General features: G+C 41.2%; 1 protein-coding gene across 5 annotated transcripts in view; it reads left to right on the top strand.

Moving 5' to 3' along the window:
• The window catches only part of lrp8 (low density lipoprotein receptor-related protein 8, apolipoprotein e receptor), a 181,571-nt gene that overhangs the window by 142,906 nt on the left and 21,909 nt on the right, over positions 1–16,756 (top strand). For all 5 annotated transcript variants that reach the window (XM_020633705.3, XM_020633707.3, XM_020633706.3 and 2 more), the window contains exons 10-13: positions 3,185–3,356; positions 8,637–8,861; positions 10,171–10,289; positions 11,733–11,872. In XM_020633705.3, coding sequence (XP_020489361.2) covers positions 3,185–3,356; positions 8,637–8,861; positions 10,171–10,289; positions 11,733–11,872 — 656 coding nt within the window. The remainder of the gene's footprint in view (positions 1–3,184; positions 3,357–8,636; positions 8,862–10,170; positions 10,290–11,732; positions 11,873–16,756) is intronic.

A 16,756-nucleotide genomic window follows, 5' to 3' on the forward strand; every position in this document is an offset into this window, starting at 1 on the left:
TGTTTCTTTCTATTATTTGTCAATCTCAGGACGAAGTGCAGCTTTTTGCTTGAGAAGTTGTCTGACTTTTTTACCTGAGTCCATGTCCTTCACTCGTTGCAACCTCTGTCCATCAGCAGAAGCCTCAGTCCTGCAGCTGGTCAAAGTAACAGACAGAGTGCTGCAAGTGGTTAGTTTAACAAGCAGGGGCGGAGCCAGACTTAACCAGGGCTTCCCAAACGGGGCCCCGGCTTAAACAGGGGGGGGGCAGGGCGTGTGTTTGCATTCACAAAAAGGACTATCGTTTACTTACCTTTACTGTCCCTATCAATCAAATCTTCTTTTAACATTTAAGGATCTAATATATGTCATGGTACGATTTTAAGCTTAGAAAGTAAATGTACTTTTAAAAACTTTTAAAAAAACTTTCAAAAAGAAATAAAACTGTATTTGATTTGTTAAAGTCAGGTGAAAAAGTGACATTCTGATTTTAATGGATGTGCAAAAATATCATACTTTCTGCTTTTGCACATTTATATGAAATAATTGTTATGTTTTTTTTGTTATTTCAACCGTTGTTCCTGGACTACCAACTTTGAAATCACTTTTACACGTTTATAAGAAGAAAATGCAACTTTCTCGTGGAGACTTTAGGCTTCCAGCACAGAAATAATGAGGCGTTACATAACCTTCTTTGTCATGAGCAATGCAAGCAGACAGGATGACTTTCTGACATTTGGCCTGAGTTGTTGACAGGAAGTTGATTTCTGTTCCCCCGCTGCAGCAGATTCATCATTATATAGCCGGCGTGTGTGTGTGTGTTAATGAACACAACCGACCCTGACTTATATGTCTGCTTCCAGACGTAACATCATCCTAATAACACCATCCGCTGTGAGTTCATCCACAACAGCTGCAACCAAAAATCCCCCATCATGCTGCAGAATTTCACATCTTTATGTCTGACCTTTACGTCCGTCTTCATGTTATATTATTCCTGTTTAGTTTTGCATTTCTACACAACAATAACATCTGCTTTGTTGGGATGCAAATCAATGCCCCCTGCCTGCAGCACCTGAAAGCATTTCCCCAGCCCATATTTATCTTTTCACCGCATTATCTTAATTGGCTAACAGGGAAAGAACGGCACTGAACTGGCAGCACAGATTAAAATATATCCAGGGGACCATGTTCTTGTTAAGAAAGCTGACTGTTGCTCTGCTGGGATCTACAAAGGAGCGATTTTATGCACTTTTTGATAACATACCCAGTGCTATGGCCTGAAGAAAAACAGTGACTCAGCTTTTCTTTTGGCCATGAGGATGACACATTGCTGTAACAACAATGATAGGGAATAAGAGATGCTGTCTTGAAAAAGTGAGTGAGGAGGATTGATGCAAGAAAGGTTGGATCCATCTCCATCCTTATTATACATTTTTCTATGTTTTTATTATACATATAGAGTCTTTCTTTGTTTTGCGGCTCTCACTTTGTTTGTGTTTCTCAAGTATCACTCTTTGCACTGAGCATTTTCTTGACATGCAAGCAGAAAAATGCAACTAACTGGCTGTTTCAGTCTATTTCTGCTGTGTGATAGAGTTTTTGATCCATCCATACCCAGAGTGAACATTTAAGGTTATTATCGTTATCAACACACAGTTTATCTGCAACCACTATCACACAGCCCAACCTGCATTTAGATGTGCCTGTCTCCGTCTTGCTTGATTTCCTTCTCTCTCTCTCTCTCTCTCTCTCTATCTCTCGCTCAGCAGGTGAAATTGATGGTTACAGACCTTGTAGTCAGAGGAAAATGATTGGATCCAAACAGTAGAAATGTTATATTTTCTCCCTGTGCATCAGGCCGTAGTAAACCGGAGACTGAGGGGAAAAAACGAGTGAGGCTTGGTCGGCTCTGTGTGGAAGTTTGAGTTTGTGTGTTTTTGTGTGTTCAACTTTCGTCTCTTTGCGAGGCATTTCTGCTCTACTGGACAGAGCAAAGCAGAAAGTAACATGACAGATACAGTAGAAGTGAAATATGAGGATGAAGGGAACAAGCTAGAAAATGAACTGGGTGTGGGAAAGGAAGCGAAGGAAATGAAGAGACAGAAAAGACAAAATAGTGCTGTTGAGCCACTTTATAAAACAAGTTGTGGTAGTGCAGTTTGATGAATGGTCAATTAGTAAAGTCCAATAGTTTATAGTTGTAAAAACAGTTTGTGTATGAGAGGAGGAAAACTTGGGTGCCTCCCCCCGTCTGCTGACCTTGTCAACTGCATCAAAATTATTCAAATGCCGGAGTCATGCTCACCTTCAGTTGTTGTTGCAGGTAACTGATGTGCCAGCTAACAGAACAGAATGTGCACACCCGAGGACAAGAACCCAGAAACACACTTTTTGATGCGCTGTGGCTCTAAAAATAGAACAATGTGTCAGGTCTTGTTGGGCTGCTTCATCCACCTGCACATTTTAGCAGCAGTTTTCTTTTTGCAGCAGCAGCAGCAGCACTCAGATAAAACACTTCGAGATAAGACTCCTTCAATGCATCCATCCTTTTCTAGCTTTCACTTTGGACCACCTCACATTATGCAATGGTTATTACTTTGCAGAGTGAATTGTGTGAATAATTAAATGGAAAGCGTTATTGCTGCTTAAAAGTTCTGTCTGTCTGTGTGTGTGTGTGTGTGTGTGTGTGTGTGTGTGTGTGCAGAGGATATACTTCCTATTAAATGGTTTATTTGGATCATTTATTTATCCCCACATCATCAAACATGCACGCTGTAAGGACCTTAAATAGTACAAATGCAAAACACAACCTCAGTTATCTCACATGATGTTCTCTCCTGGGAATAAGAAGCAACCACTCTCCACCACCCATGAGAGTCAACAGCATGTGTAGGTCTTCAAACAGTCCTGCAGGTTCACCTCTCACATGTTTAGGAAGTCTGCTGCAGGTGTTGCTTTATCCTCAAGGTCAGCGCGTGTTCCCTGTCGCATACACATCAGCACAATTATGATTGACTGCATAACAAATGGCCCGTGTCTTTTTGAGTAATGTGAGAATGACAAATGTGTACTGGGGTTACAATCGTATTTAAATGACTGTCAAAGGTCTCCACCCACCACCAGAGCGTCGTGGCCTACTTGTCCAATCTCGCTGATGTCAGGTAGTAAGTAATGGCAATGAATGTCTGTCTCACTCCATCAGGAAAGAGTCCGTACCTGATGTTCACCAACCGCCACGAGATCCGTCGCATCGACCTCCTGAAGAGCGAGTACGCTCAGGTGGTTCCGACGCTGAAGAACGCCGTGGCGCTGGATGTCGATGTGTCCACCAACAAGATGTTCTGGTGTGATCTGTACCATCGGAAAATATACAGGTACACACTCTCTCTCTCACACACACACACACACACACACACACACACACACACACACACACACACACACACACACACACACACACACACACACACACAATGTAACGGAGGAACAGCTTGAGAATGGAGCCAATCAAAACTGTGTACATAGAGGCGCTGCTTGTCAACAGGCAAGGGGCCCCAGGCAGGTAGAGGACCCTCAACGGCTGATACGCTTTTAAACACAGCAGTGGCTCAAAATTTCTAAAGTTTGCATTGACAGTAGGAAACCCCCCCTAAGTGGCCCCTTCCGTCAGCACTCACTTGCATAATACTGAATGACTGAAATATGCTTGTCTGGCCCTATATATGAGGGAGAGACACTTTAATAACTTAACTTCCGCTTTAAAAAAATGTGTTGGTGTCACATCATTATGACATGATGATGAACGCTGTTTGGAGGGGCCCCCTGTAAATATTTCCCTCGGGCCCCAGCAGACTCCAGAATCGCCACGGTGTGTACCCTGAACTGAATCAGGGCATTAATAGTTTGGTTAAAGCGTTCTCCTTTTTTTTTTAAACCATTCTCTTGATCACACTCGTCTATCCATCGTCTAGCCTGTCAGCTTCAACCTGTGACACCTTCTGGTAGTGAGACTGACACACCTGGAGGTGAAGTTTGTGCGCGTTTGTGCGCGTTTGTGTGCGTTTGTGCGCGTTTGTGTGCGTTTGTGCGCGTTTGTGTGCGTCAGTCACACCTGGAGGGCTATTTCATCCGTTTGACAGCTAAAGGTGGAGCTGTTTGTCCTTCACACACGCACAGTATGTGTTTTTGAACATACACTATTACACACACTATGGAGCATTACACAGCACCTGTGTGTGCGTGCATGTGCCTGTGTGCGTATGTGTGTGTGTGTATGTGCGTGTCACCCTGATGGCTGACAGCTAGTGGGAGGGGCCTTCTATCATCTCAGCTGAACCATATGCTCACTCTTAATTTCACTGCCTCAGTAATCGTCACCATTACTCATCTGCATACACACACACACACACACACACACACACACACACACACACACACACTAACTCCCACACAAACTCAGTGAGACACTCAAGGGCTTGTGACAGAGGAAGGACAAATTAACTCATCAGCTAGGATGAACTCGACTTCAGAAGCAGCCATAAACAAACACACACTGACACTTTAAACGGCCTGCAACAGTTTAGTTTGCACATCGGACCCCGAGAACATTCAACAGCACTGACTCGTTTTTAAAAGAGCAACCAAGTGAGTATGTATCATTGAATGAACTTGGAGTCTTTCCACCCTAATATTACTTTAAAAAGGCCTCAAAGCTACAATAAGCTTATCACAAAAAAAATCTTCTGATTCTGTTTTGCATGATTTTTTTTATTTTTCAGCCATGATGTTTGTTTTTGTTCATAGAAGTCTAAAGAGTGCAGATGGCTGTTTTTTTTTTTTTTGTAAATTTTATTTCATTCAAACAAACAATAAAGTTAAGAAAAACAAACAAACATAAAATCCCAAATTTTGAATGAAAAGGAGCAGAAAGAAGACTCATCTTATAATATCTGCCCCTCTTTCACAAAGCATTCATTAAAACAAAACAAACAATTAAAATTTAATTAAATTGAATGCAGGCAAACACAGCCACTGACAGCCCCATTGTAGGTCCTCCTTACTAGTTTTAACCAGTAAGAGATTCTGTTGACCAATCAGAGCCTAGAAGATTGAAAAAATAATTCAACCTCCCAGGGGAAAAAAAATAATTGCCACAGAAATGTTGTCAAGTGTTGATGACAGCAACTCAGATGTCCATGTGGTTGACAACTGAAAAAAATACTGAAACACAAACATCCTGTAAGTATTAAGATAAAGGCCCTAACTACCAGTACAGCATTTTATAAGGAAGTCTTGGAATAAACTCTGCGTTCAATTTAATTGCAGAACATCAAAAAAATGTTGTCATATATTAAATTCTATTATGTTTGCTAGTGTTGACTTTTTTTTTTTTTTTTTTTAATTAAAAGACCTGAAAACCTTTTTTAAATTCAAATAACTAAGCTGTAAGATCTGAATATGAACTTTTTTTTAACCTTTTCTTTTAAAACTTTTTAAACCTTTTTTTTAATTGTTTTTATCTTTCATCATATCACTGGAAAATAGAACCTCTTGAAACAGCCTATTTCTTGGTAAAAAATATGAAAAGTTAACATCTCAAAGTAAATCCCCCAACCACCCGCAGCGTTTAATAAGGAGCGTTTTACTGAATGTAAACAGCTGTGTGTATCTTAAAGTGATTCCTCTTCATTGTCCCTCACTGTGACGCCGTGGTTTTCCAGGCTAATTCCTAGTTATTAGCAAGCTCCGGGTCGATGACTTGTTAACTTCCTCCTGTGATGGAGACGTCTGTTGCAAACAAGGATTCAGCCAATTAAAGATGCAATCTGCTGCCGGGCCTGGACTCATCTGTCTCTGTCTAATTCCTCACTCTGCTCTGCCATGCTTTCATCCCAACAACCTGTTCAGTGCCGGCTATGGGAACTAAACTTGGAACTTAAACTTTCCATTCATCTGGGAATAGCTTAGTCAAGTGTTGGAGAATTGGTCATCTTTTATTTATGATATATCTGATGTGATTGGAATTTTGTATTGTGCTATTAAATTATTCTTACATTTCCACAATGCATTTAGCAGATGCTTTTATCCAAAGTGACGAACATCAGAGAGTAAGAACAACACAAGGAAGGAACTAGAGCGGAGGAAGCAACGTTAGGAAGTGCAAATGAACAGCTTTAAGCGCGGTCAGACACAGGTGCTGACAGGAAGTGCACTTTTGAGAGAGTACCAATCAGCATCAAAGCAATCCTAAATACTGACATAATCAAAATCATCATCATTATCATCATCGTTTATATCATTAAGTCTGTAGGTATTCAAGAAAGGAATGGGTCTTTAGCTTTTTCTTAAAGGTGCAAAAAGAGACGGATTGTATGGAGTTTGGTATTTTATGATTGATCACTTTCAACGCCATCACGCCCGCATAACCGACATCTTTCAAAACATACGCGGCTTTCTCAAAAAACGACATGAAGCCCTGTATCCTAAAGCATCCAAATGTGTTGACAACTTATATCCTGAATATACAATTTGAGAGCGTAGCACTTGGGTTTTTAAAGAAAATACATTTTATTTTGAAGGAAGGAAATTATAAAATGTTTTCAAATATAGGTCTCAAGTATCATTAAGAGTAAATCTGTTAACTGTACTCTACTTCCCGCAGTTGTCTGTAATTGAAAGGTTCCCAAATAAAGTGCTGTAACACCAGTACCACGAGGGATTTTGTCCACTGCTTCCGTGTTACATCCAAACCGTGGGACACCTGAGAGAGAGAGAGTCTAAGATTATCTCTCTCAGGACAGCAGCAGGCTGACTCTCCCCTAAAATAGGTGGAGATGTCCGCGGTGGAAAACAGTCACACAGCCAATTAACAACACAATCTGCCTCAGCGTCCCTGACTCATCCATCTCTACCTCCACCCTCGCTCCAACTACCTCTACGGCCCCTTTCTTTTATTTAAGCTCTTCTTGACATTTGTGCGTCAGTCTTGTACCCTCTGCCAACTCTTGACAGAGGGGTGCAAATAGGACCTGCCCAACTTTTTAACGAGATGGTCTTGTTTAACAGCCCTCATGTAGAGAAGAGAATGATGTGCAGATGTTGAGGAGGAAACAGGAAAGAGAAGCAATGGACGTAGAGAAAGTGGAGAGGGGAGGGTTCAAATGGAGGGAGACTGAGGAGACAGAGAGCGTGATAAAACCAAAGGAAGAGGCAGGTTGTTTTGTAAGCTCCTGATAAATAAAGACAGACTCAATCTCTCTGGGAGGAGCTGTTTGCTGAGAGGCCTGAGGTTGTTACAGAGGTGTCAGGTTTGGGCGCCCCAAACATACCATTACCCAAAGTAAAGAACACCCATTTCCCCACACGGTGGAATTGGTATGTGGGACACAAAGACAAGTTCCAAGGTTTAAAAGTACTCAATCTTTGTCTCAGCTCTCTGCCTCATTTACAAACACACAAGGCCCTCTTTAGCATCTTTATAAAATGCAAGAATTTACAGTTTCAGACCCAATCTTATCAAAATTACACGTTAAGATGAATAACGAGGTAAGTATAAGGAGGTGGTACAAATTAAGAGAAAGTCTGTGTGATTGGGCCAAACAATGCAGACCCAACATCCAAGAGTATGAGGCACAAGTACAAGCTTGAAGCCTTTAGTGGTGTGTGTGAAAAGGTAAACACACATACGTACAATACAACATATTATTTATGTATTTATTGAATTCCAAAACTTAGTTTTTACCCTGGCTTAATTCAAGGAGTGTTATTTATTTGGGATTTCTATGGGTTTTATTGGCTGATATTTCTTTCTCTGATACGCCCTGATTGGTGGAAACTTGAGCACCTTTTTCATTTTTATTGTTTTTATATATTTTTTGTTCTTTTATCATGTTTAGTAGGTTTTAAATAGATTTCCTTTTCTCTCTAATGCCGTGATTTTAATCGCTGTGCCGCAGCACACAGGTGTGCCATGAGAGATCGTCGGGTGTGCCTTGGGAAGTCTAGAAAGAAAAAAATGATTAAGGCGGTGAAAAGAATTGATGTAACACAGTACAGCCCTTGTTGGCCATCTGTGCTCTGTAGTGGCAGGCAAAGCAAACATCTAGTTAAATTATAGAAGCTACATTGTCATTGAAGTGTATTCATTATTTACTTTGATAGGCTGCAAAAGACTTGAGGTTGGTGGTTTACTGTGGGATTTTTTTAATGTATAAAATGTACAAAAAAGGTTGAAAAACGCTTTCCTAATGGGTTGTTTTTTGTTTCATCTGTTTAGTCATTTGAAATGTCAAATGTGTACAAATGATGTTAACTGAACATGAAAGGACAGCAGCACTTAATGTTTACAGAATAAGAATAAGTAAAAAGAGTCCATTGTGAGACCATAAACCATGTGTTTTCTATCCATCTTAACTAAACCTGTGGACTGTTTGACCTTTGAAATCAACTTTGTGTGATTCAAAAAGACGTCTTGTGTGTCTGAATGAGATGCTTAAAAAAAGGCTGTCAGTATTTGATGACATGAATTAGAAAAGTGGAACCGACAGCTTAAAATCTCATGAATAGATCTCATTTCTCTCTTTTTTTCTGCCTTTTCACAAAGTGAGTTGATGTCCTAACCGCTCTGACCTTGTCCATCTTTTTCTTTTTGCCAGCGCTTACATCAACAAGGCCAGCGACTCGTCCGAGCAGGTGACTCTCATCGACTCGCTCCACTCCCCCGAGGGCCTGGCTGTCGACTGGGTGCACAAGAACATCTACTGGACCGACTCAGGCAACAAGAGCATCTCCGTCGCCACGGGAGACGGCAGGAAGAGGAAAGTGCTGATAGCCACTGAGCTTAGCGAGCCGCGGGCCATCGCGGTGGATCCACACCAAGGGTGAGTGGGGTGATGTGTGAGGGTGTGAGGGGGAGATTTGGACAGATGGTACAAAGTTTGACAGAGGGAAGGAAGCAGGAAGTAGGAAGTGGGAGGGAGGGCCGGACAGCTCGCGGGCATCAGTGTCACTCGATGCCAACGTTGTTTTATCGAAAAGTAGTTCCTGAAAACTTTTTTTTACTTCATGATAACAGAACTATTTTCAGTGCAGCACAGATTAACAACTATTTGGAGGAACAATGTGGTCCTGTTTCGCTTCATCTGCCTCTCTTATTTGTCCCCAAGGATTCTTCACTACCACTTTACAAAGAACAAAACACATGCAAATGAAGCTCAGCTTTTATGGCCACACACAGACACACACACTTCTGAGGGTGGTCCAACTTTCTGGTACCTGCTGTTCAACAAATTATCTTCTGTACTTCAGTGTCTCAGAGGCCTGTTTGAGAAGATCAAGTTTTTGATTTTGGAGAGAAATTCAGAATCTCTTCATAACAAATAGGGGAAATTAATATATAATCCCAAATGTATAATATTGATTGTACATTTAACATTAGCTCACATTATGTACTAATGAACAATGAAGCTTTCTTCTTAGATCTTATTTGCAAAGATATTTTTTGCAAAAGCGCCCACAAGCTCATTTTTAGAGCATCTCTCACCAGCACTCCTTGTCTCTACGTTACTAATGTTAACCTCCACTTCACTCTGTAATCGCAGTTCTATTTAAATCAAATCAAATCAAGTTTATTTGTATAGCACATTTAAAAACAGCTTCATCTGGCCAAAGTGCGTATTTATACTGTACAGCTCCGTGTGCTTAATATTTACTTTTTTATCTTTTTTTCTTTTATTCATGGAAATATCACCAAGAAAAACATCCAAACTATGTAAAGTTCTCTTGTCCTGGATCAAGCAGAAGCTCCAGACCTGGAAAAAAAGACTGGACCCTCGAAAAGACGTGTCACATAGTTTTCTTCGCCACCGTTGTTGTTGTTGTTGTTGTTGTCGAGAAAACTGACGTTGGGAGTCATGCCCCTTCCTGATTTTGATTGGTTAGTGAGTCAGACTTGACATTGATGAGTATAGCACTTTTCCAAAAGTTGAACCTCTTTTTTCAACTGTGAATGCAGCGACAAAATAAACAGCTGATGCTGAGCGCGCTTTGTGCTCAGGACACTAGCCAGTTACTGACAATGGAACGACCACAAACTAGAGAAGTCTTTCATTGTGACTGACAGATTAATAACATGTTTTTGCTACCTGAATATTCATGCATAGCTGAATTGGTTGATGTATCTTTTCACAGGTTTATGTACTGGTCCGACTGGGGAGGCCAGGCCAAAATTGAGAAGTCTGGGCTGAACGGAGTGGACCGACAAGTTCTGGTGTCGGAACACATCGAGTGGCCCAATGGAATCACTCTGGGTAAGAAAGGACGATTACAACTCTGAACATGCAACGCAAGGCGAAGAGACGAGTATAATCTGATACAAAGACAGCCAATCAATCAGCTCTAAAAGGAGTTTTTATGAAGAAACTTATAATTCTGGTATTGCTTTTGAATGAGAGAGGTGGGAAAATGCTTTGATTAAATTGAACAGAAAGAAAGAGACAGACACCAGAGAGGGAAAAGAACACGCAGCAAGAGGTGAGCGAAGACCAAAACAGACTCAGGGTTCTGCCACCTCTGAGTAGCTCTCATTGTTACAGCTCAGTTTGTGTCTGGCTCTCATCAATCAAGCCTGCGAACGCCAAGCCCTCCAAATTAATAAGCCGCGCCGCACTGTGCCGTCGATACCTCCCGTCGTCCTTTTCAACTCCCTCAGCGGCACCAGCCAATTTCTCTCTGCTGCCCTTGCCTGAGGAGAAACACAGGCACGCACATAGTCAACACACTCGGTGGGAATTGAGGTGTCACTACATCTGTATGAAAACAAATTATTTTTCAGAGCGAAGCGAATGAAGGAGTTGTTGGCCAGACTTGCACTATGCTGCCGTGAAAGACGGGGAGGATTAGTGTCCCTCGGCCATTGATTTCATTCACAGCAGCGAACAGAGCGGGTGATTTTCCCTGAGTCAGGAGAGGTGAAGTTGTGAATAAAAATAAATCTGTGTGCCTTTTCTTGCTTCTTTGTATACTCCGGATGACGTTAAATCAACTTCTTCTGAAGTGAACGCAGCTTAGAAGATGCATTACGTCGAACCTGATCAAACTCAGCATCATGAGAATCATCACAATGAAATTAAGAGTGAAAGTCCATTTGGTGCAAATTCATCACAATCAGAGGACGTGGAATAAAACCTTTTTACACTGTGAGGTAGTCGGCTGTCCACTGAGATGTAGAGTAGAGTTATTATATTAAATATATAGATATTATGTTATTCAGGGATGTTCTACAATAGGTAGCATAGTGGCATATTGTCTGTAAAACTGTATTTTATGTGAGTAAAGATGTGTATAAAGGGCGTACCTACACTTTCTTATTTATGCATAATGTGTTAAAGGTAAGCCGTAGCCGTTGGATTAGGCGCCTTAGCTGCCAAATTCTTGAATTAAAACTCCTGGAAGACTAATGAATTTGCTCAAGGTTGAACAAATTTTCCCAAGCAAAGAAGTCAAACTGCAATATTACAATTACATCAGTGTTTTCTCAGCGCGGGGGCCTCAGACGTCATGCCAGGGAAGATTGATGGTGTAGCTACTGGGCCATTACATTCATACACCTCTCACCCGAGGCTTTTTTTTTTCTCTTCAATGACCTCTCTTGCTCTCTCTCTCTCTCTCTCTCCATTCTTCTCCTTCTCCGTCCTCCTTTTCTTTTCTTTTCATTGCTTTTCTTGGTTTTTTTGTTTTCTCCATCTTCTCAGACTTGTCAAACAGACGTCTCTACTGGGTGGACTCCAAGCTGCACCTGCTGTCCAGTGTGGATCTGAATGGAGACAACCGCAAAGTGCTGCTGTCCTCCCATCACCACCTGGGTCACCCCTTCGCCCTCACTGTGTTCGAGGTAAAGGAGCATTGAGTTCATGAACCCCTGAAAGATTCTTCAGTCTTTCCTGTTCTCAAAAGCGTTTCACATGTTTAAATGGATCTCTTTTTGTAGCCATTCATCAATACCTAAATGTTGTTGATTTCCATTAGCAGTCAGCATTTCAGCGTTTTAAATTTACAAGGGCACAAAATACAAATTAAAACACATAATTAAAGCGTGAGACTTAAATCAGTTCTTTAAACGCACCGTATGTAAATTCTGCCACCAGGGGGCTCTCATTCAAAATGATAACCAAACGTCACGTCAAGGCTTGCAGGGGAATCATGGGAGGGATTCTCTCTGTTACTCATTTGCGTCACAGAAGAGCATATGTCCATGAATGAGGACGGCAGTGGTTGTCGTGACGTCACAATCCGATGGTGGTGGTTGGTCGTAGGGCGGTGGTTGTTGGGACGACACAATCCATTGGTAATAAGCAGCTTTCCCAAATGGCATAAATGAAGCTAACCACAAAAAAGGAAAATGGGAATGATAACCCTGAAAAACATCAACATCAAAAAGATCTCCAAGGAGATCAAAAAAAGGTCTGTCCTCACTTATCTCTGCCGTGTAGGCCACGTTCTCTTATCTTTGTTGTTGATTCTTATCTTGGCTGTGTATTTTTAGGTTACCAGTGCCCCAAATTTAAGAACTGTACATGAGTGTTTGCTCTTATTTAAAGCCAGAGATGTTAAAGGGCTCGCTAGCTTCCCTGTGAGAGATGGAAGAACCTGTTAGAGAAGTATATATCCTTAAGAGATATATACTCGTTTGGCTGATTGCAAGAGCTTAAAGAAGTGGAGTAAGTCGATGGAGTATAATCGACCGACTGAGAGAGATACTGAGAAGAAATTAGAGATGTTTTAAAAAGTAAAGTAGCAATTTAGAGCCAGAAAAGGAATGATCTTTTTAAGGACTGACAATCAGGGAGTCGCAGTAGAGAAGAGCAATCGATGAGACTAATCGTGGTGTATTTGTTGAGGCAGGAATGAGTCGGACTGTTAGAGCCCATGGGGTGAAGCGGCGCTGAAGGGGGAAACAGAGAAGCAGAGGAGAGCAGAGCAGAGCGAGCAGGAGGAGGATGAGGAGGATGAGGAGGATGAGGAGGGGGAGCTGGAAGGAGGTGAAATGTGAACAGTAGGAAGCGCTTTCTCCATTCCTCTCCATGCTGCACACACACTGTGATGATGAGGAGCAAAGCCAAGAAGGGACATCCATCATGTCCAGCTGAGTGTGCATGCCTGCGTTTGTGTGTGCTTCAATGTGTGTGTGTGCTTCCATATGTGTGCGTGTGTGTGTGTCTGTGTGAAGAACAAAATAGGAAGAGAAGCAAGGTTTGAGGCAGGCTCTGAAAGTTCATCCGCAGAGATTAATAACCCTCTGCTCCTCTGGTTTTTGTTCTGTTCTGTTTATGATACAGAACAAATTAAAAATCCTTTAGCGCTGCAGCAGAATGTCAGGGTTCCAGCACAGCGATAATGGGAACTTTGTGTTGTTGGTTTGAGTTGTGTACTCAAACAAAGAGTCTTTTTTTTTGTTTTTTATTCAGTTTGCCTCTTATCTAGGAAATGGGCATCAAGGGAGTATTGTTTGTCTTCAGGTTTTCGTAGGCCCACTTTAGCCCAGTTAGGCCCAGTTGTGTAACTCACCATGTGTCACCCCAGATAATGGAGCAACATTTAATGACATGAGGATGCTGATAAAAAAAAACAATAATGAATCTCTATTTAGTCATTTTTCCAGCTCAAATGTCAAACCAATTTCCTGGCTTCTGCCTCCTATTTATATTTTTGGCGTAAATGAAGTAAAATGAATATAATTTTTGTTATCTGTCATTGCGGTCCATTAAACCAACTTTTTATGTCTACACAAAATTGGGCATTAAGAGGAATTTTATTTTATTTTCTAACTTTTTTTTACCAGTTAATTATCAATAAAAGAATGAGCAGACTATCTCTTGTAAACTAATTAAAACATCTGGAAAGATAAATCAACAACAGCCTTCTAACTGGAGCGTCTTATGAACTTAATGAAAGGGAAACAAATAGTTTTCAATATTAGTTTTAATCCAAATTCAAAGCTCTAAGCGGACATTTATCAATACATATTATTTATTCTTCAGCACTGTTTTTTTTCTGTGTTCTTTCAAGTTCTCGAGATGACACCATAAATATGTCTAGATGTAAAATAATTACAACCAGATATTACTCAGTAGCACTGGAAACTGGAGTAATTTTAAGTTTATGAATATATGTTCACTTAGGGCTTCCATGAATATCAATAAAAGTTATATAAACTATTCTGATTATGGTTTATTTTTAAGTACTTTTTCAGGCCTTTTTGCCTTTATTGGATAGGACAGCTGAAGTGAGACAGGAAATGTTAACAGGAGAGAGCAGGGGATGACATGCAGCAAAGGGCCGAGGTCAGATTCGAACCCCCAGGGTGCATGGTAACGCTTGACACAAAACTTACCCAATGAATTCTGTCAATGAATCGTAGTACCAGTCACATGGCAGCTATCAGCCTCTCAGGTGTTGAGCGTCCACCAGGGTTGATTCTTTTTGCTGTGAGAGTTAAGTGAAGGTTGTTCACAAGCGGCTGGTGTTCATTGTTACTGGAGAAAATGTAAAGCACCAACAAATTCTGCAATAACTAAATACAGTATCTGTTAGCTTTTTATTAAAATAGGGCCATCTCAGTGAATATAGTGCATGTACTTTATGCCAAGAAAATCATCTATTAACTCGTAATTTCTCGTCCAGTCGTTAAGAATAACTCTGACTGTTTTAAGATATATGATATACCCCTCCGACATACTATTCACAAAAGAAAACATCAAATCATGACTTTCAATCATTTTTTCTACCCGTGTACATACGAGTGTTTAAAGCTATTCTGAGCTCTGTGAGAGATGTGAGCTTTCACAAGTGTGAGTTTTATAGTGTGTTAAATGGCCCATTCGAAGTGTTAAACACCACTGTTCTCATGGTCATCTCATCCCGAAACCTTCACACTGATGCTGATATCCACCAGTAACAGAGAAAAGACAATCAAAGTCTGTATCCTCCTCCGCCAAACACACACATTACCCCCTCCCGTCTGTGTCCACCAGCTGCCTATAGACACCGAGCCCTGAGGACACGTCGATCACAGGAGCATGCAGAGAATAATGTTTTCTCTTTCACTAGCTTTAGTATCATGGCGTTACTGTTTATCCCCTCTTTGTTTGACTGGAGGGAGAAGAGAAGACGATAAGATGAGTTGAGGAAGAAAAGCCAGAGAGAGGGGGACGATGACTGAAAGAAAAAGACGATGGGAATAAGCTGTCTGGAAGAAAGAAAAACATGATGCTTTGTCATTTATTTGTCTGTTTGCCATGAACGTAACCACAGGAGCATTTCAACTAGATTAGAAAGGCCCACACACACACACCCTCACACTTCTTCTCCATGGTTTATTCTATTTAAATTCACCTCTGAGATAGAAAGGTTGGCGGAGCTTTGGTTATCTTTCTCTTAAAGCTGCAACAAAAATAAAGTAATAGTCAAACTCTCTAATAGTCTAACCTGATTGACAGGTCGCCATGGCAGCCAGTTGTCCATCACAGGTAGGCAAGCCTTTATGCAGAGTCTCCTTTTTCAGAGATTTAACACCAAACGGAAATTATTTCTATGTCAATACATAAACTGCCATATGGTTTCATAAAAAATTGCAATCAATGGAGCCCCCACCCCCTCCCCCCTCACCCCACCGTCTGGCTGTTTGAAGGAATGCAGGTTTAAAACCCCCTTTGCATTGACTTCACTGGGGGAACCAGAAGCTATGTCCACAATCAGCGCTTAGCTGTACCATTGAAGGGACAATACTTTTTATGCAGTCGTTCCAAAGACAGCCTAAGTTCCCGTCTGTCTCCTCCTGTCTCATAACTGAAGCAAACTGTGGTTCTTTGGGGAGATTTTTCTGACCCAATCACTCACTGTCCTCTTTGGTCAGGAGTTCATAGCCACATAGTTCAAACAGAATGCTTTGTTCATTGCATGAATGATTTCGTAATCACCAAACATCCTGAACATATTAGTAGTACAGAAGTATGTTATGCGATTCAGAGACTGGAACTTGTGTGACCACAGCAAACCAGTGAGGACATTGTAAGTCAAGCTTTCTCTCTCTACACCTAAAGGCCACATAAGGGCTCACATCAGCTAAAATAACTGGAAACACCTGTGTGGGTGTACTATACTTTAATACGCATATGCAGCTTAAACTGCTCCTAATATGATTCCTACACAGATTTTTACACCAAACCCACATTGATATTTCACAATTTGATACAAGAAAGAATGTAAATCAAACCCACAAAATCAAAGGCTTCAAAAGTTGAGTGGGTAGTAGATTTTTGGCATGACATCCAAGTGTGCACGAGGCACCAAAATCTCCCCGTGCACATGTGTCAGTCAAAAGAGTCCAACGTTTGTCCGATGGCTCTTTTGGGACAAAGTCATGACAGAACCATCAAAGGCTTTTTCTCCCCCTGACCCTCAAAAGTCTTCCTCTGTGGTGGTGTACCTTCATACCAAGAGAGAGAGAGAGAGAGACACACAACGCTGACTGAAATGACGCAAGCCGATGTGTGTAGGGAGAGCTTACCTCGATTCTACGATGAAAAAGCTCTGACATGCTCAGGTCGCCATCGCTGTTTGAAGCATTCAAGGTTAGAGAAAAATGGAGGTTGAAGAGATTGACAGGAGAGATATTGAAAGAGAAAGGAGAAGCTTGTGACTGACAGACACGGTGAAAGACAATCCACGGGGAGAGGGAAAGGCAAAGGGAGAGATTGAATGGTAGATTTTAGTTTAG

This window comes from Labrus bergylta, chromosome 6 (assembly GCF_963930695.1).
Source record: "Labrus bergylta chromosome 6, fLabBer1.1, whole genome shotgun sequence".
In the NCBI taxonomy this organism is placed as follows: Eukaryota; Metazoa; Chordata; class Actinopteri; order Labriformes; family Labridae; genus Labrus; species Labrus bergylta.